General features: G+C 48.1%; 1 protein-coding gene and 1 pseudogene across 1 annotated transcript in view; one reads left to right on the top strand and one right to left on the bottom strand.

The window, feature by feature from the left end:
* Nucleotides 1-268: 268 nt before the first annotated feature.
* Nucleotides 269-26,424, bottom strand: part of LOC149428231 (synaptosomal-associated protein 47-like) — a 37,883-nt gene continuing 11,727 nt past the window's right edge. The window contains exons 3-4 of the mRNA XM_089667575.1: nt 24,293-24,777; nt 269-417 (exon numbers count right to left, since the gene is read on the bottom strand). Of these exons, the coding sequence (XP_089523701.1) occupies nt 269-417; nt 24,293-24,777 (634 nt within the window). The remainder of the gene's footprint in view (nt 418-24,292; nt 24,778-26,424) is intronic.
* On the top strand, nt 3,626-3,741 carry LOC149428232 (U2 spliceosomal RNA; annotated as a pseudogene).

Genomic DNA, 26,424 nt, shown 5'->3' with positions numbered 1-26,424 from the left:
AGGGACCTTAGATTGTACGCCCCTTGAGGGTTAGGGACTGATGTGAATGTACAATATATATGTAAAGCGCGGCGTAAATTGATGGCGCTATATAAGTACCTGAAATAAATACATTTATATTATAAATAAAATATTAAAAATAAAAAGTTCTCCCCGTGTGAATGAGGCCTTATATGTATTGATTGTATCACAACAATTTGGTACTTGATCTATTCCTTTTATGTTTTAGGCACATTTATTCATTCGGGGAAGTGCTGGCAATTCTTAGTTAATTTAGGGAATGAGGCCTTACAGCAATTGTTACCTTTCGGAGCTCCTGGGCTTCTGACTCCGAGACTTCCTGATCCTGGATGACGGCCTCTGCCTGTTCGCCTGCAATGGGCCCCGATATCACTATGGTATCCAGGAGCCAGGAATCTGAAAGAAAGAAGTATAGAACGGTCACTTGGCGCCATCTGCTGCACAAGGCAATTAATGCACCACAATGTGGCCCGCTATCCACGTGGGAGGATTTACAAAATCTGGAGAGAGCAAAATCTGGTGCAGCTCAGCATAGAAACCAATCCGCTTCCAGGTTTTATTACCAAAGCTTAATTGAACTAGCTGAAGTCAGGAGCTGATTGGCTGCCGTGAACAACTGCACCAGATTTTAGTAACTTTTCCCCCCCATAGTGTCCCATTTACTTCCTTTCTCCTACACAATATTAAATAGCTGACATTAGAAAAATGTAATTTTATTAAAAGTGCTTTTGTTCCGCCTTACGTGAACCCCCACCCCAACTTCAACTCTCATCAGGACAGTACACTGCCAGATTGTGGGGAAGCACTGCCTGCCAGAACATCAGGTAAGTTGAAGAAGGTCATCCCTAGCTCCTGCACCCCACGTTCCAGGGTCCTGACATCATGAAGAGCAAAGTCCATAGTCCTCCTCTGGATGTAGGCACTCCAAAGGACAGTACACCGCCATATTGTGGGGAAGCACCACCTGCTGGAAGATCAGGTAAGTTAAAGCAGGTCAGAAGAAGGTCATCCCTAGCTCCTGTACCCCATGTTCCAGGGTCCTGACATCATGAAGTGCAAAGTCTATAGTCCTGCTCTGGATGTAGGCACGCCAAAGGACAGTACACCGCCAGATTGTGGGGAAGCACCGCCTGCTGGAAGATCAGGTAAGTTAAAGCAGGTCAGAAGAAGGTCAACAGGTCTCTGCAGCTCCTGCAACCCACATTCTAAGGTCCAGGCATCATGAAGACCACAGCAGAGTCCATAGTCTTGTCCTGGATGTAGGCACACCAAAGGACAGCACACCACCAGATTGTGGAGGCGCACCGCCTGACAGAAGATCAGATAAGCAGGTCAGAAGAAGATCATCCCTAGCTCCTGTACCCCATGTTCCAGGGTCCTGACATCATGAAGTGCAAAGTCCATAGTCCTGCTCTGGATGTAGGCACGCCAAAGGACAGTACACCGCCAGATTGTGGGGAAGCACCGCCTGCTGGAAGATCAGGTAAGTTAAAGCAGGTCAGAAGAAGGTCAACAGGTCTCTGCAGCTCCTGCACCCCACATTCTAAGGTCCTGGCATCATGAAGACCAGAGCAGAGTCCATAGTCCTGTCCAGGGTGTAGGCACGGCAAAGGATAGTACACCACCAGATTGTGGGGAAGCACCACCTGCTGGAAGATCCGGTAAGTTGAAGAAGGTCATCCCTAGCTGCTGCACCCCATGTTACAGGGTCCTGACATCATGAAGAGAAAAGTCCATAGTCCTGCTCTGGATGTAGGCACGCCAAAAGACAGTACACCGCCAGATTGTGGGGAAGCATAGCCTGCTGGAAGATCAGGTAAGTTAAAGCAGGTCAGAAGAAGGTCAAAAGGTCTCTGCAGCTCCTGCACCCCACATTCTAAGGTCCTGGCATCATAAAGACCAGAGCATCATGAAGACCAGAGCAGAGTCCATAGTCCTGTCCTGGATGTAGGCACGCCAAAGTACAGTACACCACCAGATTGTGGGCAAGCACCACCTGCTGGAAGATCAGGTAGGTTAAAGCAGGTCAGAAGAAGGTCATCCCTAGCTCCTGTACCCCATGTTCCAGGGTCCTGACATCATGAAGTGCAAAGTCCATAGTCCTGCTCTGGATGTAGGCACACCAAAGGACAGTACACCGCCAGATTGTGGGGAAGCACCGCCTGCTGGAAGATCAGGATAGTTAAAGCAGGTCAGAAAAAAATCAAAAGGTCTCTGCAGCTCCTGCACCCCACATTCTAAGGTCCAGGCATCATTATGACCAGAGCAGAGTCCATAGTCTCGTCCTGGATGTAGGCACACCAAAGGACAGCACACCACCAGATTGTGGGGGCGCACCACCTGACAGAAGATCAGATAAGCTGGTCAGAAGAAGGTCTTCCCTAGCTCCTGCACCCCATGTTCCAGGGTCCTGACATTATGAAGAGCAAAGTCCATAGCCCTAATCTGGATGTAGGCACGCCAAAGGACAGTACACCGCCAGATTGTGGGGAAGCATAGCCTGCTGGAAGACCAGGTAAAGTAAAGCAGGTCGGAAACAGGTCAACAGGTCTCTGCAGCTCCTGCACCCCACATTCTAAGGTCATGGCATCATGAAGACCAGAGCACCATGAAGACAAGAGCAGAGTCCATAGTTCTGTCCTGGATGTAGGTACACCAAAGGACAGTACACCACCAGATTGTGGGGGCGCACCGCCTGACAGAAGATCAGATAAGTAGGTCAGAAGAAGGTCAACCAGTTCCTGCAGCTTCTGCACCCCCGCACCGTAGAGTCCTGACATGAATACCAGAGTCCATAGACCTTCTCTGGATGTGGAGGTGCCAAAGAACAGTGCACCACTGGATCGTGGAGGAGCGCCGCCTGCTGGGGTAGCTGAGGATCAGGCAAGTGAAACAGTTTTCCCTCTCCCCTGGATGAAACAAGCTGTTAACCCTTGCAGTGCTGCACGGGATCATTTTTTTCTGGCCGGAGTTGGGCTTTAATGCAGACCGGGAGGTGGTGAAGTCACAGTAGACGTTATTATATTGCCATCTCTGATTTATACTCCATCATCCCGGGTAACAATGGTTCCCCGTCTACCATTTTTAAGACAAGGGTGACGGCCGCTCTCGGATCAAAGAGGAGCCTACAAAGAGCCCGTTTCAGTGGCCGCAGCGTATCAATCAACGAGTTCTTGGTGGACGACAAGGACGAATAACACATTAACCCGGGATATGGCCCATGTCGGTGTGATATTCGGGGAACGGAGTGCTGGGCAGACTCCAGCCTGGTTAATGTTTGCAGAGGTGCTGTCAGCTGCCTGCTAATTAAAAACAAAGGAACATTCCCTCTGGCTGATTAATAATAACAACCTGAGCGGTGGGCGGTGCAGGTGACCACCGATCATCTGAAGCTGGCTAATAAGGATTCAATCTGACCTCCGGCCTTCCCTCCGGCCTTCCCTCCAGTCTGGCACACTTGTACCGGCTCCTCTCCTGCACTGAAATGGCTTCTTCTGATTTCACTGCACACTGTGAGCTTCTCAAAATGTGCGTTAGAAGCTGCAGTAAGTCAGATAAAGCTCCGCCTCATTTCCTGGCTGGAGGACGTCCAACATCATTATCTAGACCTTCTCGGCCTTTTGGCTAAGATCAAGTGTAGTATCTGTTCTTATCAGTGTCCAGTGGGGGTGCTCCCGACCATTCTAGCTTTGCGGGGATGGCTGTTGTATAGTACCCCTGGTGGTATGATGGGGGTCTGGACGGCTAGTACCGGGGGGACAGAAACCGGGATGCCCACACGTAGCTGGGACCTGGGAGTAATTCCCCCGAGGAGACCGGAAGGACCCAGTACCTCCTGATTTGAACGGATCTACCTTGTCTGGCCAGGGGTCGGGAAGGCAGAGAGTCCGCAAACCAGTGCCCCCTGAGTAGTCGCCTCAGGGGTGCCACTAGTAAAACCTGGGTGTGGGACCCCACAGTGTGAAGATGGCACATGGTCACTTGTTTTCAAACTTTTTCTGCACAGCGCCCTTAGGACCAGGCCTTCTGGCTAGGACCAGGGCAATTTTTGCTACAGGCCTCAGGGTCTGGTCTGTGTACAATTTGGCACGACCACTTTTTTATTTTTTATTTATTTAAAATATTTCACCTCCCACGTTTGTCACTTTTTCTTTACTTATGTGTGTGTTTTCACAGGCTGGAGGGTGTGGGTCCTCGGGCCTGCCCTGAAGTCTAGGGGGAGGATGTGTGGCCTTTTGGTTCCTTCCTCCCCTGTCCCTAGGGGGTTTTCTCTTCAGGAGAGCCCCCTGACCAAGTACTGGATGTCTGGCTTCGGCTGGACACAAGGAACGGTGGTCCACCAGGCCTTTTGGCTAGGAGGACCAAATGGGAGCCTTGTCCCTGTCAGGAGCTTCGTGCCCCGGGGGATCAGGGTAGTGGTCCAGCCCCTTTAGGGGTAGGACAAAGCACACCCCTAAGTGCACTTTTTCGTGTGGTGTTTTGCACTTGCACATTTTTTGTGAACACTTACGGGTTTTTCGTTATAGTTGCACGTTTGCGAACTTAAAAAAAAAAAAAACACATGTGTCAAACACAAGGCAGGCCGAATCCGGACCTCCAGGCCATTTCATGTGGTCCTTGCACCTCTCCTGCAGGTACCCCCTTGTCTCAGCTCCCACCTTGTCTCAGCAGTCGGCAGCAGAGAGGAGAATAGAACTCCTCTGCCAAATCCTGCACCTCTCAGTGCAGCTGCAGCACCCCCTCATCTCTGCCTCCCCTGGTCTCAGCATTCAGCAGATTCTGGTAACTGACTCCACTCCTCCTCTGGTCCTCCTCCAGACCCTGCACTAACTGACTCCACTCCTCCTCTGGTCCTCCTCCAGACCCTGCACTAACTGACTCCACTCCTCCTCTGGTCCTCCTCCAGATCCTGCACTAACTGACTCCACTCCTCCTCCAGACCCTGCACTAACTGACTCCACTCCTCCTCTGGTCCTCCTCCAGACCCTGCACTAACTGACTCCACTCCTCCTCTGGTCCTCCTCCAGACCCTGCACTAACTGACTCCACTCCTCCTCTGGTCCTCCTCCAGACCCTGCACTAACTGACTCCACTCCTCCTCTGGTCCTCCTCCAGATCCTGCACTAACTGACTCCACTCCTCCTCCAGACCCTGCACTTTCTGCTTTCCAGCTCTGCCCCCAAAGGGAGTGCACAGTGATGTAAGGGAGGGTGTGGGATTCTTGGCATCTGATGTAATGGGGGTGGGGTGCTTTGGACATCTAGTCTTACAGATACAACCGGCCCGTTGAGGGCGACCATAATGCTGACACGGCCCGCGATGAAATGAAGTTTGACACCCCTGATCTAGACTTTCTTTCACAGCCTGTCTCCGCCCCTTTCATCCATTGGATTTCACTTCTTTTAATCATGGAGGCTCAGCATCACATGTGGGTGTTACCTCAGGTGGTCGATATGCAAATACAGCCTAGGAACGCCCACTCCACCAATTCTTAACCACTTCCTGTCCGGCCATTGTATATAAACGGCCGGACGGTGGCAGTGCAGTGGCGGGTGGCTGTTTATAAACGGCCTCCCCGCCCGCTGTTTGTGCGCGCTCCCTGGGAGCGCGCAGCACCGCGATCCGATGCCCGCAGTGTCCTCCGGACACAGTGGAACACCAATTGTCGGACGGGACCTCTGTGTGAGGTCCCGATCATGTGATCACTGATTGGCCAATCAATGATCACATGAAAAGTAGGTAAGCAAGCGGTCATTTCTCACATCATTGCTTACTACGTGTGAAATCTGTGAATGATCACAGAGATCACATGGTACAGGGCTATTCACAACAGCCTTGTACCATTTGACAAGCTGTGACCAATCACAGCTCACACAGTAGTCTCAATGGCTGCAAGAATGCAGCCAGAGAGCAGGAGAAATGATTGCTTTTACGACCTTTATGGGTGTAAAAGCAATCAGTGTAAAAAAAAAAAATCATCACCCCCCACAAGTAGTACAGTGTCACCATGGCGACACTGTACTGCTAGGGTGACAGTATGTAAAAAAAAAAAAAAAAAAAAAAAATAATAATATATAAAAAAAATAAAAATGTAAAAAAAAAAAAAAAAATGTTTAAAAATTATAATTTTTGGTTATAAACTAATTTGGGCTTTTTTTTGGTTTTACTAAAAAGATAACGGAATACATTTTGGCCAAGATTTACGATGAAATATTATTTATTTGCAACAATTTTGAAAAAAGTGTTTTTCTTATAAAATTTTGCACTTTTTCATTTACATAGCAAAAAAAAATAAAAATCCCAGCGGTGAATAAATACCACCAAAATAAAGCTTTATCTGTCTCAAAAAAATGCTCAAAATTCATATGGGTACAGTGTTGCATGACCGCGCAATTGTCATTCAAAGTGTGATAGCTGAAAATTGGCCTGGACAGGAAGGGGGGGGGGGAAGCGTCCGGACTGGAAGGGGGGGGGGAAAGCGTCCGGACTGGAAGGGGGGGGGGAAAGCGTCCGGACTGGAAGGGGGGGGGGAAAGCGTCCGGACTGGAAGGGGGGGGGGAAAGCGTCTGGACTGGAAGGGGGGGGGGAAAGCGTCCGGACTGGAAGGGGGGGGGAAAGCGTCCGGACTGGAAGGGGGGGGAAAGCGTCCGGACTGGAAGGGGGGGGAAAGCGTCCGGACTGGAAGGGGGGGGAAAGCGTCCGGACTGGAAGGGGGGGGAAAGCGTCCGGACTGGAAGGGGGGGGAAAGCGTCCGGACTGGAAGGGGGGGGAAAGCGTCCGGACTGGAAGGGGGGGGAAAGCGTCCGGACTGGAAGGGGGGGAAAGCGTCCGGACTGGAAGGGGGGGGAAAGCGTCCGGACTGGAAGGGGGGGGAAAGCGTCCGGACTGGAAGGGGGGGGAAAGCGTCCGGACTGGAAGGGGGGGGAAAGCGTCCGGACTGGAAGGGGGGGGAAAGCGTCCGGACTGGAAGGGGGGGGAAAGCGTCCGGACTGGAAGGGGGGGGAAAGCGTCCGGACTGGAAGGGGGGGAAAGCGTCCGGACTGGAAGGGGGGGGAAAGCGTCCGGACTGAAAGGGGGGGAAAGTGTCCAGACTGAAAGGGGGGGGGGGGGGGGAGTGTCCGGACAGGAAGGGGGGGGGGAAGTGTCCAGACAGGAAGGGGGGAGGGGGGAAGTGTCCAGACTGGAAGTGGTTAATATCACGGAGGATCAACATCATGTGTGGGTGTTACCTATGCAAATTGAGCCTGCCTAGGAACGCCCACTCCTCCAGGCTGACATCCACCCATCACGGCATTTTATTTGCATAATCCCTCCCAAGATCCAGCCCACTGCTTGCATCAGGACTGAGGTTTCTTGAGAGGTGTACTGAAGCAGGGTGCTGCCTTGAATTTTGCAAGGTACAGCGCATCCAGGCCCCTCCCACCAGTCGTCATCTGCCTGCATTGCAGAGGGAAGCACAGAGATTCAGTAATGAGGTTGCTGGAACTAATATAGGGAATATAAAGAACACGGAGAGGGTTTAGCATGTTGATGGGGGAGGGGAACAGTGAAGGCAATATATAAACTTCAGCTTTCATAGGTTGAGCAGTAAACGTGTTATTATTCCAAATGAATATCGGATTATAATTGCAACGGGTTCTATTCTGTCTGTGAATCTCCATCTGTATCCGCTGGCCTTGTCCTAATACAGAAGAATGCTGGAAATAGTCTACAGCTACCTACAGACAATTACAAAGCTGGATCAGGAAGGTGCCGAGGGGAGATGCAGTCTTCTGGTTTCTTTAGGTAAAGTGGACCTGTCAGTAACTTTACAAGTATGCAGAAGACATTCCTGACACGTCACAATATATAGAAACAGTATCCATTTTCAGTAAAAGTTCCAGCTTCTGTTATTAAAAAGCCGCCTTTGAGCTCCAGTCAGTGACTCTGCCTAGGCTGAGATGATGTCATCAGTCTGCTGCAGGCAGGAGGAAGCATTTCCTCAGTCACCCCTCCATCAGTGATCAGATGGCAACACTGTAACTTTGTAGCAAGTCACAAGGTAAGAGCTTGGAGGAGGTGAGAAGGAGAGGAGAGGCAAGATGGAAAAGGAAGGAGGAGAGGAGAGGCGAGATGGAAAAGGAAGGAGGAGAGGAAAGGCGAGATGGAAAAGGAAGGAGGAGAGGAAAGGCGAGATGGAAAAGGAAGGAGGAGAGGAAAGACGTGATGGAAAAGGAAGGAGAGGAAAGGCGAGATGGAAAAGGAAGGAGGAGAGGAGAGGCGAGATGGAAAAGGAAGGAGGAGAGGAAAGACGTGATGGAAAAGGAAGGAGGAGAGGAAAGGCGAGATGGAAAAGGAAGGAGGAGAGGAGAGGCGAGATGGAAAAGGAAGGAGGAGAGGAAAGGCGAGATGGAAAAGGAAGGAGGAGAGGAAAGACGAGATGGAAAAGGAAGGAGGAGAGGAAAGGCGAGATGGAAAAGGAAGGAGGAGAGGAAAGGCGAGATGGAAAAGGAAGGAGGAGAGGAAAGGCGAGATGGAAAAGGAAGGAGGAGAGGAGAAGCGAGATGGAAAAGGAAGGAGGAGAGGAAAGACGAGATGGAAAAGGAAGGAGGAGAGGAAAGGCGAGATGGAAAAGGAAGGAGGAGAGGAAAGGCGAGATGGAAAAGGAAGGAGGAGAGGAAAGGCGAGATGGAAAAGGACAGGGGAGGAGGAAAGGAAAGAAAAGGAGAGGAGACAGAAAATGAGGAGAGGGAATAAAGTTAGAGAAAGGGGTCAGGAAAGAGGAGAGGAAGAGGAAGGTGAGGGGTGAAGAGCAAAGTAGAGAGGAGAAAATGAAGATTGGATAAAATGAATAGCGGATAGGGGGCAGAAAAAGAAGAGAGGGAGACAATAAGTTTGGAGGAGGGGAGAAGGAGAGGAGAGGCGAGATGGAAAAGGAAGGAGGAGAGGGAAGGAAGGAGAGGAAAGGAAAGGAAGGAAGGAGGAAAGGACAGAGAAGAGGAGAGAGGAGTGGAGAGATGGAAGAAGGTGAGAGGTAAAGAGCAAAGTAGAGGGGAGAATAGGAGGATGGGATAAAATGGATAGAGGAGAGGGGGAAGAAAAAGAGGAGAGGGATACAATAAGGTTAGAGGAGGGGAAAAAGAGAGAGGAAGGAGGAGAGATGGAAGGGGAAAGGAGGAGAGATGGAAGGGGAAAGGAGGAGAGATGGAAGGGGAAAGGAGGAGAGATGGAAGGGGAAAGGAGGAGAGATGGAAGGGGAAAGGAGGAGAGATGGAAGGGGAAAGGAGGAGAGATGGAAGGGGAAAGGAGGAGAGATGGAAGGGGAAAGGAGGAGAGATGGAAGAGGAAGGAGGAGAGATGGAAGAGGAAAGAGGAGAGATGGAAGAGGAAAGAGGAGAGATGGAAGAGAAAGGAGGAGAGATGGAAGGGGAAAGAGGAGAGATGGAAGGGGAAAGAGGAGAGATGGAAGGGGAAAGAGGAGAGATGGAAGGGGAAAGAGGAGAGATGGAAGGGGAAAGAGGAGAGATGGAAGAGGAAAGAGGAGAGATGGAAGAGGAAAGAGGAGAGATGGAAGAGAAAGGAGGAGAGATGGAAGAGGAAGGTGGAGAGGAGAGGAATGGAGAGATGGAAGAGGAGAGGAGGAGAGGAAAGGATGAAAAATGAAAATAAAGGAGATAGAAGGCAGAGAATGAAGAGACAGAAGCTGGGAGAAGGGTGTAGGGAGGGCAGTGAAGGGGTTACAGGCTCCTTGTTATGATGTGCGCTCACTTTGTTGTTTTGCAGTGTGTGACATCACTGTGGGATGTTGGTGGATAACCCTTTCCTGAGGAGGCCACCTCCGCCCTGCAGCCCCGACCTGCTCTCAGCCCACTCTGGATGGAAATGTTCCAGGCTGTGGTCACCGCCGCCGTCTGCTTTGCATTACTGAACACGATCGGCACATTCTGTATTATGGAGAGAGGAGCTCAGCTGCTGAGAAAGTGGATGGAACTCAGATATTTCCCGTCTTAGAAAATCAATCACAAATCCGCTGCAGAGTCCCCTCTGCCTACTCAGCGTAGGATCTCACTATTTCATCGTACTTTGCAAGGTGCCCGAGAAGCCCCAACCTCAGGAGCTCAATTTTCTATAGTCAATTAGATTTTGTGGTCAAAACTTACCTCCCCCTCCTCCAGAGCCTCAATATTGGCCCGTAATGATGGCCCATCACCAGTATTGGCCCAAAACTAACAGCGTGAAGTTAGGGATAGGACAAGCTGTGGACTGCAAGAGCCGGTTGACCTTGTATAACACAGCATCCAGGTTTCATGCCCCCCCCCACTGAATTCTGCAAGGTACAGAGCATCCAGAAAGTATTCCCAGCGCTTAACTTTTGCCACATTTCGTTATGTTACGGCCTTTTTCCAAAATGGACTCAATTCATTTTTTTCCACCACATTCTACAAACAAGACCCCATAATGACAACGTGAAAGAAGTTTGTTTTGAAATCTTTGCAATTTATTAAAAATAAAAAACGAACCCCCCCCCCCCCCCATGTACATAAGTATTCCCAGCCTTTGCCATGACACTCAGAATTGAGCTCTGATGCATCTTGTTCCCACTAATCATCCTTCAGATGTTTCCACAACTTGATTGGAGTCCATCTGTGGGACATTCAGTGGTTTGGAGTCCACCTGTGGGACATTCAGTGGATTGGAGTCCACCTGTGGGACATTCAGTGGATTGGAGTCCACCTGTGGGACATTCAGTGGATTGGAGTCCACCTGTGGGACATTCAGTGGATTGGAGTCCACCTGTGGGACATTCAGTGGATTGGAGTCCACCTGTGGGACATTCAGTGGATTGGACTCCACCTGTGGGACATTCAGTGGATTGGACTGGAGTTTACCAAAAGGCACCTGAGGGACTCTCAGACCATGAGAAACAAAACTCTCTGGTCTGATGAAACAAAGATTGAACTCTTTGGCCTGAATGCCAAGCGTCATATCTGGAGGAAACCAGGCACCGTTCACCACCTGGCCAATACCATCCCTACAGTGAAGCATGGTGGTGGCAGCATCATGCTGATGGGATGTTTTTCAGCGCCAGGAACTGGAAGACTAGACAGGATGGAAGGAAAGATGAATGCAGCAATGTACAGAGACAACCTTGATGAAAACCTGTTCCAGAGCGCTCTGGACCTTAGACTGGGGCGACGGTTCATCTTTCAACAGGACAACGACCCTCAGCACACAGCCCACATAACAAAGGAGTGGCTACGGGCCAACTCTGGGAATGTCCTGGAGTGGCCCAGCCAGAGCCCAGACTTGAACCCGATTGAACATCTCTGGAGAGATCTGAAAATGGCTGTGCACCGACGCCCCCCATCCAACCTGATGGAGCTGGAGAGGGACAGCAAAGAAGAATGGGAGAAATTGGCCAAAAATAGGTGTCCAGGCTTGTAGCATCGTCCTCAGAACGACTCGAGGCTGGAATGGGGGCTAAAGGGGCTTCAACAAAATATGGAGCTAAGGCTGGGAATACTTATGTACATGGGGGGGAGAATACTTAATTACATGGGAGGGGGGGCTGGGAATACTTATGTACATGGGGGGGAGAATACTTAATTACATGGGAGGGGGGGCTGGGAATACTTATGAACATGGGGGGGAGAATACTTAATTACATGGGAGGGGGGGCTGGGAATACTTATGTACATGGTGGGGAGAATACTTAATTACATGGGAGGGGGGGCTGGGAATACTTATGTACATGGGGGGGGAGTTTCATTTTTTTTATTTTTAATAAATTGCAAAGATTTAAAAACAAACTTCCTTCCCGTTGTTATTATGGGGGATGGTTTGTAGAATGTGGAGGAAAAAAATGAATTCAATCCATTTTGGAATAAGGCCGTAACATCACAAAATGTGGCGAAAGATAAGCGCTGGGAATACTTTCTGGACGCGCTGTATGTACCGGGAATACTTTCTGGATGCTCTGTATGTACGGGGAATACTTTCTGGACGCGCTGTATGTACCGGGAATACTTTCTGGACGCGCTGTATGTACCGGGAATACTTTCTGGACGCGCTGTATGTACCGGGAATACTTTCTGGACGCGCTGTATGTACCGGGAATACTTTCTGGACGCGCTGTATGTACCGGGAATACTTTCTGGACGCGCTGCATGTACCGGGAATACTTTCTGGACGCGCTGCATGTACCGGGAATACTTTCTGGACGCTCTGTATGTACCGGGAATACTTTCTGGATGCTCTGTATGTACCGGGAATACTTTCTGGACGCGCTGCATGTACCGAGAATACTTTCTGGACGCGCTGTATGTACCGGGAATACTTTCTGGATGCGCTGTATGTACCGAGAATACTTTCTGGACGCGCTGTATGTACCGGGAATACTTTCTGGATGCTCTGTATGTACGGGGAATACTTTCTGGATGCTCTGCATGTACCGGGAATACTTTCCGGATGCGCTGTATGTACCGGGAATACTTTCCGGATGCGCTGTATGTACCGGGAATACTTTCTGGATGCTCTGTATGTACCGGAAATGCTTTCTGGATGCGCTGTATGTATCGGGAATGCTAACTGGATGCGCTGTATGTACCGGGAATACTTTCTGGATGCTCTGTATGTACCGGGAATACTTTCTGGATGCTCTGTATGTACCGGGGATACTTTCTGGATGCTCTGTATGTACCGGGGATACTTTCTGGATGCGCTGTATGTACCGGGGATACTTTCTGGATGCGCTGTATGTACTGTGAGTGTATACACAGGCACCTACAGATATCAATTTCCATGTCTGCTGTTGGCTCAGTTAATGGTCCAGGCTGGGTTCATACCAGTGCAGCTGCAATTTGATCCGATTTGCAGTGCGATTATGTAAAGCAACTTGATTTGCATTTTTAAGTGTTTTTGATACAACTGCATTTTTTGGTAAATGAAGGAGACTGGATGCCGGCTGTTAACACCTTCTTGATGTCTGTACACATATATGTGGCCCCACAGAAGACCTTCTTCCATGGGGACACTTAGTACGTACATGTTTTTGTGCTGGAAGTGCGCTGCTTTGCGCACTCTCAGCACAGGGACCGTGCTCATACTAAGAAGCCCACGTCCCATACGAACAATCGGGAACCAGAAAGCCCGGTTCCCGATCACTGCCATAGCTTCCGATTGGCTATCACAGTGATCAGTCGCTATCGACTTGCAGACTGCCCTGTAGCAGTTTTACTGCTACAGGGAGGCTGCTCTGCAAAAAAAAAAAAAAAAAATTATATATATACACACACACATACAGTTGCAAGAAAAAGTATGTGAACCCCTTGGGATTACGTGGAGTTTTGCATGAATTGGGCATAAAATGTGCTCTGAACGTCATCTAAGTCACGACAATAGAAGAACACAGTCTGCTGAACATAATACTACACAAACATTAGATGTTGCCATGGTTTAATTGCACATAATATGTAAACATTCACAGTGCAGGGAGGAAAAAGTATGTGAGGCCCTAGCTTAATGACTTCTCCCAGAGCTAATTGGAGCCAGGAGTGAGCCAACCTTGACTCCAATCAGTGTGATGATATTGGATGTGTTGCTGACAGCTGTCCTGCCCTTAAAAAACACACACCTCTTTTGGGTTTACTGGTTTCAAGAAGCACTGTCTGATGTGAACCATGCCTCGCAGAAAAGAGCTCTCAGAAGACCTACCATCAAGAATTGTTGACTTGCATGAAGTTGGAAAGGGTTACAAATGTATCTCCAAAAGCCTTGATGTTCATGTGTCCACGGTAAGACAGACTGTCTACAAATGGAGAAAGTTTAGCACTGTTGCTACTCTCCCTAGGCGTGGTCGTCCTGTAAAAATGACTGCAAGAGCCCAGCGCAGAATGCTGCATGAGGTAAAAAAAGAATCCCAGAGTGTCAGCTAAAGACCTACAGAAATCTCTGGCACATGCTAACATTTTTGTTGACACATCTACAATAAGGAAAACATTAAACAAGAATGGAGTACATGGGAGGACACCACGGAGGAAGCCATTGCTGTCCAAAAAGAATATTGCAGCACGTTTGAAGTTTGCAAAAGAGCACCTGGATGTTCCACAGCACTACTGGCAAAATATACTGTGGACAGATGAAACCAAGATTGAGTTGTTTGGGAAGAACACACAACACTATGTGTGGAGAAAAAAAAGGCACAGCACACCAACATCAAACCTCATCCCCACTGTGAAACATGGCGGAGGGAGCATCATGGTTTGGGGCTGCTTTGCTGCCTCAGGGCCTGAACGGATTGTTGTCATTGATGGGAAAATGAATTCCAGAGTTTATCAAGACATTTTGCAGGAAAACGTACGACCATCTGTCCGCCAACTGAAGCTCCGCAGAGGATGGGTGATGCAACAGGACAATGACCCAAAGCATACAAGTCATTCAACAAAACAATGGCTGCAACATCACAGAATACACCTTCTGGAGTGGCCCAGTCAGAGTCCTGACCTCAACCCAATTGAAATGCTGTGGCATGACCTTAAGAGAGCGATTCACACCAGACATCCCAAGAATATTGCTACACTGAAACAGTTTTGTGAAGAGGAGTGGTCCAAAATGACTCCAGATCGTTGTGCAGGTCTGATCTGCAACTACAGGAAACGTTTGGTTGAGGTTATGGCTGCCAAAGGAGGGTCAACCAGTTATTAAGTCCAAAAGTTCACATACTGTTTCCTCCCTGCACTGTGAATGTTTACATGTTATGTGCAATTAAACCATGGCAACATCTAATGTTTGTGTAGTATTATGTTCAGCAGACTGTGTTCTTCTATTGTTGTGACTTAGATGACGTTCAGAGCACATTTTATGTCCAATTCATGCAAAACTCCACGTAATCCCAAGGGGTTCACATACTTTTTCTTGCAACTGTATATATATATATACACACACACACACATATATATAGAAACACACACACATATATATATACACACACACACACACACGCGCGCGATTTCGTATTTCCGGCCAGGGGTTGCGCATGCGCTGTCCTACCCGTGCTGTCATTGGCTCCCATAGCTGTCAAACACCAGGTCCTGGCCATGAATAGCTGGGTAATGATGATCACTCACTGATCGGCAGAGCAGCTGACAGAAGAGAGATCTGTGAGTGTATGCGCAAAGCAGGGAGATAAAAACCAGCACGTCCCCTAGAAGAACACAACACAGTACACAGATTAATCGCTCCCTAACACACTGGTAACCCTTTGCTCGCCCCAAACGTTAACCCCTTCCTGCCCAGTGTCATTAGTACAGCGTCAGTGTATATTATTAACACTGATCACTGTATTAGTGTCAATGGAGATGTCAGTGTCAGTTAGTCAGTTCCCCCCCAATGTGAAAATGCCCGCCGTAGTATCGCAGTCCCGCTATAAGTCGCTGATCACTGACATTACTAGTAAAAATAAATACAAAATAATAATAATAAAAATTCCAGTATATATAATGCCATATGTAGATGCTATAACTTCCACAAAAACCAATCAATACACAGTGAAGGAAATGTGTATTTGCTCCCCGGCTGATGTTAAATGTGCGCCCCTCACACAGAAATGATCGGTCTAACAATGGAATGTTCGCCCCTCACACAGAAATGATCGGTCTAACAATGGAATGTTCGCCCCTCACACAGAAATGATCGGTCTAACAATGGAATGTTCGCCCCTCACACAGAAATGATCGGTCTAACAATGGAATGTTCGCCCCTCACACAGAAATGATCGGTCTAACAATCGAATGTTCGGTGTATTGTAACACTGAGAGACAGAATACAACAACAAATTCAGCAGAAATGCGTCTAACAAATGATGACTGATCTGCATGTTCATGAGGGAAAGAAGGATTTGATCCCCTTCACAAAACATGACTTAGTGGGAAATCCCGTGTTGGGGGGTGGTGTGTGTGTTTGAGGGTTCTATTAAATTTTCGAGCAAAAAATACTGATTGATACATGTAAACAAAAAGTGCCAGAAAAGGTTTGATCTTTGAGTGGATATAATTTATATACAATATATTGCCAAAAGTATTGGGCGGCCGGCCCTTCCCACGCACATGACCTTTAACCCCTCGCCTACCAGGCACTTATACCCCCTTCCTTACCAGGCCAATTTTCAGCTTTCAGCGCTGCCGCACTTTGATTGACAATTGCGCGGTCATGCAACATTGTACCCATATGAAATTTTGATTATTTTTTTTTCTCACAAATAGAGCTTTCTTTTGGTGGTATTTAATCGCCACTGGGCGCTTTACTTTTTGCGCTATAAATAAAAAAAGTGCAAACAATTTGAAAAATTTTATAAAAGAAACAAAGAAACTTTTTTTTTTTTTTTTCAAACAGGTAATTTTTCTCCTTCACTGATGTGCGTTGATGAGGCAGCACTGATGGGCACTGATAGGCAGCACTAAAGGGCACTGATAGGCAGTAGTAATGAGGTGTCACGGATAGGCGGCACTGATAGGTGACACTGATGATGGGTACTGATAGACGGCACTGACTGGCGGCACTGACTGGCAGCACTGCTGGGCTGCACTGGTGGGCAGCACTGGTGGGTGGGCACAGGTGGGTGGGCACAGGTGGGTGCACTGCTGGGCACAGGTGGGTGATCTGCTGGGCACAGGTGGGCGGAGCTAGTGGGCGCACTGCTGGGCACAGGTGGGCAGAACTTGCGGGTGCCACTGCTGGGCACCGATCATCAGGGCACTGATCATCAGTGCCCTGATGATCGGTGCCGATCCTCGCTCTGACAACTGCCGGTTCTCGTCAGTACTTTCCTCACGATCTGACAGCGTGAGGAAAGTGCAGCCGAGAACCGGCACTTGCATTTCCCTCTGATCAGCGTGTCATTGGACACCGTGATTGGCCTTTTACCACATCACGTGATCAGCTGTGTCCGTAGGACACAGGGATCACGGAGATCGCCAGGTGCGCGCCCCCTGGGGCGCGCAGGAGAGCGCGCTCTGGGAGGACGTCATATGACGTCCACTCAGAACTGGCCGGCCGCAGTGCAGCCGTCATTCGGCTATCTGCGGTCGGCAACAAGTTAATGGCCCCCCAGTCTTACTCATGGGTCACATCTGTGCGGGTGGTGCCGCTGCGGATCTGCACGAAAATCCGTCCAGCCGCACCACACGCACAAACAAGTGCAGACCCATGGTAATTATAATGGCACGCCGCCCGCACTGGAAAACACAACTGTACTGGGAACCGAGGTTCCCATGCGGGCTGCGTTTTCCAAAGAAGTGCAGAGACTTCTTCCCTGCGTGTCACGGGAGTCCATTCAAATGAAAGGGCTCTCGTGCTCTTGCAAAATGCAGCCCGCACTGCCGCATATATGTGAACCGAGGGTCAGTCCGTAGGGTTCAATATTGAGTTGGCCCCGTCCTTTCCACACACATGACCTTTAATGGCCCCCCAGTCTTAGTCCGTAGGGTTCAATATTGAGTTGGCCCCGCCCTTTCCCACGCACATGACCTTTAATGGCCCCCCAGTCTTAGTCCGTAGGGTTCAATATTGAGTTGGCCCCGCCCTTTGCAGCTATAACAGCTCCAACTCTTCTGGGAAGGCCGTCCACAAGGTTTAGGAGGGTGTCTATGGGAAGGTTGGACCATTCTTCCAGAAGCACATTTGTCAGGTCAGGCACTGATGTCGGGGGAGGAGGCCTGGCTCGCAGTCTCCGCTCTAATTCATCCCAAAGGTGTTCTATGGGGTTGAGGTCAGGACTCTGTGCAGGACAGTCAAGTTCCTCCACCCCAAACTGGCTCCTCCATGTCTTTATGGACCTTGCTTTATGCACTGGTGGGCAGTCATGTTGGAACAGGAAGGGGCCATCCCCAAACTCTTCCCACAATGTTGGGAGCATGAAATTGTCCAAAATGTCGCCTTAAGTGTTCCCTTCACTGGAACTAGGGGGCCAAGCCCAACCCCTGAAATACACCCCCACACCATAATCCCCCCTCCACCAAACTTTACACTTGGCACAATGCAGTCAGGCAAGTACCGTTCTCCTGGCACCCGCCAAACCCAGACATGTCCATCGGATTGCCAGACAGAGAAGCGTGATTGGTCACTCCAGAGAACACGTCTCCACTGCTCTACACTCCAGTGGCGGCGTGCTTTACACCACGGAATCTGACCCTTTGCATTGCACTTGGTGATGGAAGGCTTGGATGCAGCTGCTTGGCCATGGAAACCCATTCCATGAAGCTCTCTACGCACTGTTGTTTGGCTCATCTGAAGGCCACACCAAGTTTGGAGGTCTTTAGCTATTGACTCTGGAGACAGTTGGCGACTTCTGCGCACTGTGCGCTTCAGCATGCACTGACCCCACCCTGTCATGTGACGTGGCCTACCACTTGGTGGCTGAGTGGCTGTTGTTCCCAGTTGCTTCCACTTTGTTATAATCCCACTAACAGTTGAGCGTGGAATATTTAGTAGCCAGGAAATGTCATGGATGGACTTATTGCACAGGTGACCACCTATCACGGGACCACGCTTGGAGTCACTGAGCTCCTGAGAGCGACCCATTCTTTCACCAATGTTTGTAGAAGCCGTCTGCATGCCTAGGGGCTTGATTGTATACACCTGTGTCCATGGAGGGGATTGGAACACCTGAATCACATGACTGGGAGGGCGGGGCCAATACTTTTGGCAATTTAGTGTATATATATATATTTATATCCTTATGATTTTCTTTCAGCTGTTCTCTTCTTCGCTATCAAAATGTAAAGCAAAACCAAGCTACTGACATCTTGTGAAGTCGCCGTGGTACCTAATAAGATTGGTCATGAGGATTAGGTGATCTCTGATAACCTCTCTTCAGGGAAGCCTATCCTGCCCTCAGCTAACAATGGAATCTTCTACTCTTCCAACCAGTCCATCCCCCACAGTTACTACCTTTTGTACCACTAGCCCCTCCCTCCTAGATTGTAAGCTCCCAGGATCAGGGCCCTCCTATCCCTATTGTATTGAACTGTATTGTTGCTGTATTGTCTCCCACTATATTGTAAAGCGCTGAGCAAACTGTTGGCGCCATAAATCCTGTATAATAATAATAATAAATAAATCCTGTATAATAATAATACTATATAACTCCTGTATTATAATAATATAAATCCTGTATAATAATAATAATAATAATAAATAAATCCTGTATAATAATAATACAAAATAAATCCTGTATAATAATAACAATTAAATCCTGTATAATAATAATAAATAAATCCTGTATAATAATAATATATAAATCCTGTATAATAATAATAATAATAATAATAAATAAATCCTGTATAATAATAATAATAATAATAATATATAAATCCTGTATAATAATAATAATAATAAATAAATCCGGTATAATAACAAATAAATCCTGTATAATAACAATTAAATCCTGTATAATAATAATTAAATCCTGTATAATAATAATAATACTACATAACTCCTGTATTATAATATAAATCCTGTATTATAATAATAATAATAATATATAAATCCTGTATAATAATAATAATAATAATAAAAAATAAATCCTGTATAATAATAATAATAAATAAATCCAGTATAATAATAAGAATTATATCCTGTATAATAATAATACTATATATCTCCTGTATTATAATATAAATCCTGTATAATAACAATTAAATCCTGTATAATAATAATAATAATACTATATAACTCCTGTATTATAATATAAATCCTGTATAATAATAATAATAAAAAATAAATCCTGTATTATAATAATAATAATAATATATAAATCCTGTATAATAATAATAATATATAAATCCTGTATAATAATAATAATATGTAAATCCTGTATAATAATATTAATAATAATAATAATGAGGATGATTTGGACAGTCAGGCAAAGAGATTATGGGGACTCCATTGCTGTTCTTAAAACATAAAAAAGTCTAAGAATCCCATATTATTTTCACTTTTGTCAAATTTGGTGACAATGATGAGAATATAAAACTAATAAAATAAATGGGCATTTTAAATATGTGGTGTAAAGTATTTTTTTTTTAGTTTTGTCTCCATCTACTGGCCGACATAGGAATGGCAGGGCTACAATGGGGATTCCAAGCTGTAGCCTACACTGAGGTGGGGCCCCAAACAGTCAGGATTTCCACACTGGCGCGGCTTCCAACTATAACAATAAAAGTGCAGGTGGGGGCCTGGGTGTCAGCAATATCAACACACTGAGTCAGATGAACAGGGAGAGGATGAATTGTCAGAGGAAGTTGAACAGGGTTCTTGTGAATGTTGACAATTGCCGTTGGCCGGACACCATCAGCAGACAATCGCACCGAGCTCTGTAAACGTTTTTGAGCGCCAAGTAAAAAGTTCACAAACCCCAGAGCATTACATGGAGCTGCGGGTAAAGGAAAAGTATGCTATAGGTTAAAGCACCACTCCGGGCACCAGCAAAAAAAAATTCCCTTAGTGGTGGGGCCTCCCCGCACTGCAAGGGTTAAATGTTCCTCAAGTCTGGGGGTAGAAGAATGAGCGGTATCACTCACCTGGTTCCTCCCTCCAGGCTGTATGAGCGGTCCCCCGAAGCCTCTTCTCCACAGCACTCTGGCTGGCGGTCACACTATGACATCACATGCAATGCAAGGCCAATGGTCCGCCTACAACCCAGAGCGTCACAGAGAAGAGGTGAGTGCCGGAGGCCTCCTTTAACCCTATGCTTGTGGGGCAGAAGAGGAATTGGTTTTTTGACTTTCACATTTTTACATATTTCATTTCTACCATATTTTTTGTTACTGTAATAAATATAAAAATTTAAATATAAAGATCTGCACATTGGCCAGTAGAGGGAGCTCCAGCATTTCAGTGCAATGGTTTGCACTTTATTTTAACCACTTCCTGTCCGGCCCATGTATATAAACGGCCGGACGGTGGCAGTGCAGAGTCGGGTGGCCATTTATAAACGGCCTCCCCGCCCCCTGCTTGTGCGTGCTCCCTGGGAACGCGCAGCACTGCGATCCGGTGCCCGCTGTGTCCTCCGGACACAGTGGAACACCAATCATCGGATGGGACCTCTGTACGAGGTCCCAATCACATGGTCACTGATTGGCCAATCAGTGATCACATGCAGAGTAGTAAGCAAGATGTCACTTCTGACATCATTGCTTACTTTGTGTGAAATTTGTGAATGATCACAGAGATCACATGGTACAGGGCTATTCACAGCAGCCTTGTACCATGTGACAAGCTGTGACCAATCACAGCTCACACAGTAGTTCTCAGAGGAGAAGGAGAAATGATTGTTTTTACAGCCTTTATGGGTATAAAAGCAATCAGTAAAGTGTGGAAAAAAAATAAATAAATAAATCTTCATCACCCCCCACAAGTAGTACAGTGTCACCATGGTGACACTACTGCTAGGGTGACAGTATGTAAAAAAATTAAAAAAAAAAAAACAAATATAGAAAAATAAAAAAATAAAAAAAAGTAAAAAAAAAATGTTTAAAAATTGTAATTTTTGGTTATAAACTAATTTGGATTATTTTTTACTAAAAAGAACGGAATAAATTTTGGCCAAGATTTATGATGAAATTTTATTTGCAAAATTTTATAAGAAAAACACTTTTTGTCAAAATTTTTGGACTTTTTCATTTATATAGCAATGCGGGGTCCGGGGAGAGCGGATATAGTGAATGCGGGGTCCGGGGAGAGCGGATATAGTGAATGCGGGGTCCGGGGAGAGCGGATATAGTGAATGCGGGGTCCGGGGAGAGCGGATATAGTGAATGCGGGGTCCGGGGAGAGCGGATATAGTGAATGCGGGGTCCGGGGAGAGCGGATATAGCGAATGCGGGGTCCGGGGAGAGCGGATATAGCGAATGCGGGGTCCGGGGAGAGCGGATATAGTGAATGCGGGGTCTGGGGAGACCTGATATAGTGAATGCGGGGTCCGGGTTTAGCAACACTAAGTAAGCATTTAAACATATTAAATTTCTGTGCTTTCGCAAGGATTGTTGAAGTTGGTGACAGGATCTCCTGATAGACCCCCAAAGGAAGGAAATGCGCTCCTCTACCTCAGCGACAGTCCTATAAGCTCACCTTGTTCCATACTCTCCGGATATTAGTACAATGCAGATACAAGAACACATCTGTCCTATCCGAAGCCCTGTATTGGGTCCTAGAATCCCTGTGATGACCCAGAACAGCCCGACGCCGGCAGACGGGGGATAAATATAGCAATGGGAGCCGTGACGGCATCTCTCCCTGGACAGAATTCCCGCCATTAATCCTGGGATTAGCAGCAGCTGCATCCGGGTTATATCACATTCCGACACCGGCGGAGGGAGACTGCACTGCCTTACACCAGGCAGGGAGGGGCGCCGCAGGTGACATGGATTGGCGGATTGTAGGAATAAAATAACCTCCGGAAATGGCTTTTTACTACAATTGCAACACTTATGCAGGCCATAGACGGGTCGAAAACCGGCGTTTTTTTTAACAAAAAAACGAAAAAAATCGGTCGTTCAATAGTTACCACCAATGGGGAAAAAAAAAAATAAAAAAATAAAAATCGCCCGATTTTTGTCCCGTCTACGGCCGGCATTTAATTACTTCTGTCCCTGCAGAGAGCTCCGCTATTATATTTGACATGAAAAAAAGTCTTGCAGTTGCAACAATGTATCCATTTGTATCCATTTCGGATACGGATGGTTTTATTCGGATACAAATAGATACATTGTTGCAACCGCAAGACTTTTTTTCATGTCAAATATAATAGCGGACTGGAATTCTTCTTCTTCTTCCTTTTTCTTCTTCTTGCAGGTCACGGCTCATGCGCAGATTTTTTTATCGGTAAAAAGATCGGCTAATTTGCCCATCATTGCTGCGAAAATCGACCAATCGGCCGATTTTTTTCCAACTTTACCGATCAAAAAAATGTGCCAAAATCCAGAAAAACGGCCGACCAATTAACCCATTAACAGTGCGAAAATCGGCCGATTTTTTTTTTCGACCAAAAAATCAGCCGATTTTCGACTCTTCTATGGCCTGCCTTAGGGGGAGATTTATTAAAACTGGAGAGTGCAAAATCTGGTGCAGCCATGCACGGCAGCCAATCAGCTTCTAACTTCAGCTTGTTCAATTACGCTGTGACAATAAAACCTGGAAGCGGATTGGTTGCTATGAACAGCTGCAGCAGATTTTGCACTCTCCAGTTTTAGTAAATAACCCCCATAGAATTATCATGACTGAATGATTCTGATAGAATTCTGTACTTTACAACCACTTCAAATGTTTTTAAACATCCTGCAGCCATGAGCTTGGTGCCATTTCTTCAGAAAAAAGTGACCTAGGTGGCTCTACTGCGGCCCGATCACTTTTACAGTAGTGAGAAAGGCGCTCCCCTCTGTGCTGCCGACCCGCCACTCCCCGCAGTGGTTCTCCTGTTCCTCCAGGGATAGACAGGAAGGAGGAGGAGATCAAGACACATCCATGATGATTTTGTCCTTTCCTAGTTTAACCACCTCCCATCCGGCTGTTGTATATAAATGGCCGGACGGTGGCAGTGCAGGGGCGGGTGGGTGTTTATAAATGGCCTCACCACCCCCTGCTTGTGCACGCTCCCTGGGAGCACCGTGATCCAATGCCCGCTGTGTCCTCCGGACACAGTGGAACACTGATCGTCGGACGGGACCTCTGTGTGAGGTCCTGATCATGTGATCACTGATTGGCCAATCAGTGATTACATGCAGAGTAGTAAGCAAGATGTCACTTCTGACATCATTGCTTACTACGTGTGAAATCTGTGAATGATCAGAGATCACATGGTACAGGGCCATTCACAATAGCCTTGTACCATGTGACAAGCTGTGACCAATCACAGCTCTCACACTATTTCTCAATGGCTGCAAGAATGAAGCCAGAGAGAAGGAGAAATGATTGCTTGTACAGCCTTTATGGGTGTAAAAGCAATCAGTGTAAAAAAAAAAAAATCTTCATCACCCCCCACAAGTAGTACAGTGTCACCATGGTGATACTACTGCTAGGGTGACGGTATGTTAAGAGAAAAAAAATAATAATATAAAAAATAAAAATGTAAAAAGTTTGTTTTTTTTTTTAATTATAATTTTTGGTTATAAACTAATTTGGGTTATTATTTTTTTTACTAAAAAGATAAACAGAATATATTTTGGCCAAGATTTATGATGAAATATTATTTATTTGCAAAATTTTGTAACAAAAACCCAGCGAATGAACCGCGTCCTACCTGTCTGCCATCCCGGGCTGCCCCGATCGCTGGGAGATTTCCTCCATTTTTCACTGAACATGGCGGCCTCCTCCAGGAACTCCATCTTCTTCCCGTACTGCAGTTCTAACAGAGGCAAGACGTCCGGCAGTTTGGCAGATATAATCCTGTATGCGATGTCCGGTTTCCCGATAAATCTCTGGCGGATGTTAATTTCGTGTCCCGTGATCGCCCTGATGTCGTCCACATCCTGCCGCCCGTATCTATGAAGGAGACGGAAATGACAATCCGCGATCTCCAGCGCAGACAACAGAACGGTCAGTTTCCCTGGCTTCAGGCTGTGGTCAGGATGATGGGAGAAGACGATCGGTATGGACACGATGACACCCTCCTTCCCGTGTTGTCGGTTGTTGGCGGACGTTTCCTTGGACGCGGTGCTGGTGAATCTCTTCCATGGATTGCCGCTAAATGGCCACCAAACTGGAGCTTCCAGGACTGATAACATTCTGCCATAGAAAGGAACAATAAGACACAACATAAAAATGATAAAAACTAGAACAGTGCAGAATATTTATTTATAAAACAGGTGAATCACATATCCTCTATAGCTTTCAATCATTGTTATAAGGAGGGACTGCGATGGGCGCTGCCAGGTCTAAGGAGGGACTGCGATGGGCGCTGCCGGGTCTAAGGAGGGACTGCGATGGGCGCTGCTGGGGTCTAAGGAGGGACTGCGATGGGCGCTGCCGGGTCTAAGGAGGGACTGCGATGGGCGCTGCTGGGGTCTAAGGAGGGACTGCGATGGGCGCTGCCGGGTCTAAGGAGGGACTGCGATGGGCGCTGCTGGGGTCTAAGGAGGGACTGCGATGGGCGCTGCTGGGGTCTAAGGAGGGACTGCGATGGGCGCTGCCGGGTCTAAGGAGGGACTGCGATGGGCGCTGCCGGGTCTAAGGAGGGACTGCGATGGGCGCTGCCGGGTCTAAGGAGGGACTGCGATGGGCGCTGCCGGGTCTAAGGAGGGACTGCGATGGGCGCTGCCGGGTCTAAGGAGGGACTGCGATGGGCGCTGCCGGGTCTAAGGAGGGACTGCGATGGGCGCTGCCGGGGTCTAAGGAGAGACTGCGATGGGCGCTGCCGGGTCTAAGGAGCAACTGCGATGGGCGCTGCCGGGTCTAAGGAGGGACTGCGATGGGCGCTGCCGGGTCTAAGGAGGGACTGCGATGGGCGCTGCCGGGTCTAAGGAGGGACTGCGATGGGCGCTGCCGGGTCAAAGGAGGGACCGCGATGGGCGCCCCCGCTTCAAAGGAGGGACCGCGATGGGCGCCCCCGCTTCAAAGGAGGGACCGCGATGGGCGCCCCCGCTTCAAAGGAGGGACCGCGATGGGCGCCCCCGCTTCAAAGGAGGGACCGCGATGGGCGCCCCCGCTTCAAAGGAGGGACCGCGATGGGCGCCCCCGCTTCAAAGGAGGGACCGCGATGGGCGCCCCCGCTTCAAAGGAGCGACCGCGATGGGCGCTCCCGCTTCAAAGGAGGGACCGCGATGGGCGCTCCAGCTTCAAAGGGGGGACCGCGATGGGCGCTCCAGCTTCAAAGGGGGGACCGCGATGGGCGCTCTCGCTTCAAAGGGGGGACCGCGATGGGCGCTCCCGCTTCAAAGGAGGGACCGCGATGGGCGCTCCCGCTTCAAAGGAGGGACCGCGATGGGCGCTCCCGCTTCAAAGGAGGGACCGCGATGGGCGCTCCCGCTTCAAAGGAGGGACCGCGATGGGCGCTCCCGCTTCAAAGGAGGGACCGCGATGGGCGCTCCCGCTTCAAAGGAGGGACCGCGATGGGCGCTCCCGCTTCAAAGGAGGGACCGCGATGGGCGCTCCCGCTTCAAAGGAGGGACCGCGATGGGCGCTCCCGCTTCAAAGGAGGGACTGCGATGGGAACACCTGGATCTATGTGGAGACTCTGATGGGCAGTCCCTGATGTTTGGAAGTACTCCAGACTTGCACAATAAAACTGATTTTTTTCAGGCTGCAAATGTTTGTAAATCCACAATGTGGCCCTCATACTGAAAGGTTTGGAGGCCTCTGTAAAAGAGTAATTGCCAATCGTGGCTGTTCCCTATATACACATCAGTATCAGTAATCTCCAGGGAAGAGATGTTA

Source organism: Staurois parvus, unplaced genomic scaffold (assembly GCF_062004578.1).
Source record: "Staurois parvus isolate SC_StPar_1 unplaced genomic scaffold, SC_StPar_1.0 ptg003382l, whole genome shotgun sequence".
NCBI classification, from domain to species: Eukaryota; Metazoa; Chordata; class Amphibia; order Anura; family Ranidae; genus Staurois; species Staurois parvus.
This window is presented reverse-complemented; position numbering and strand designations above follow the sequence as displayed.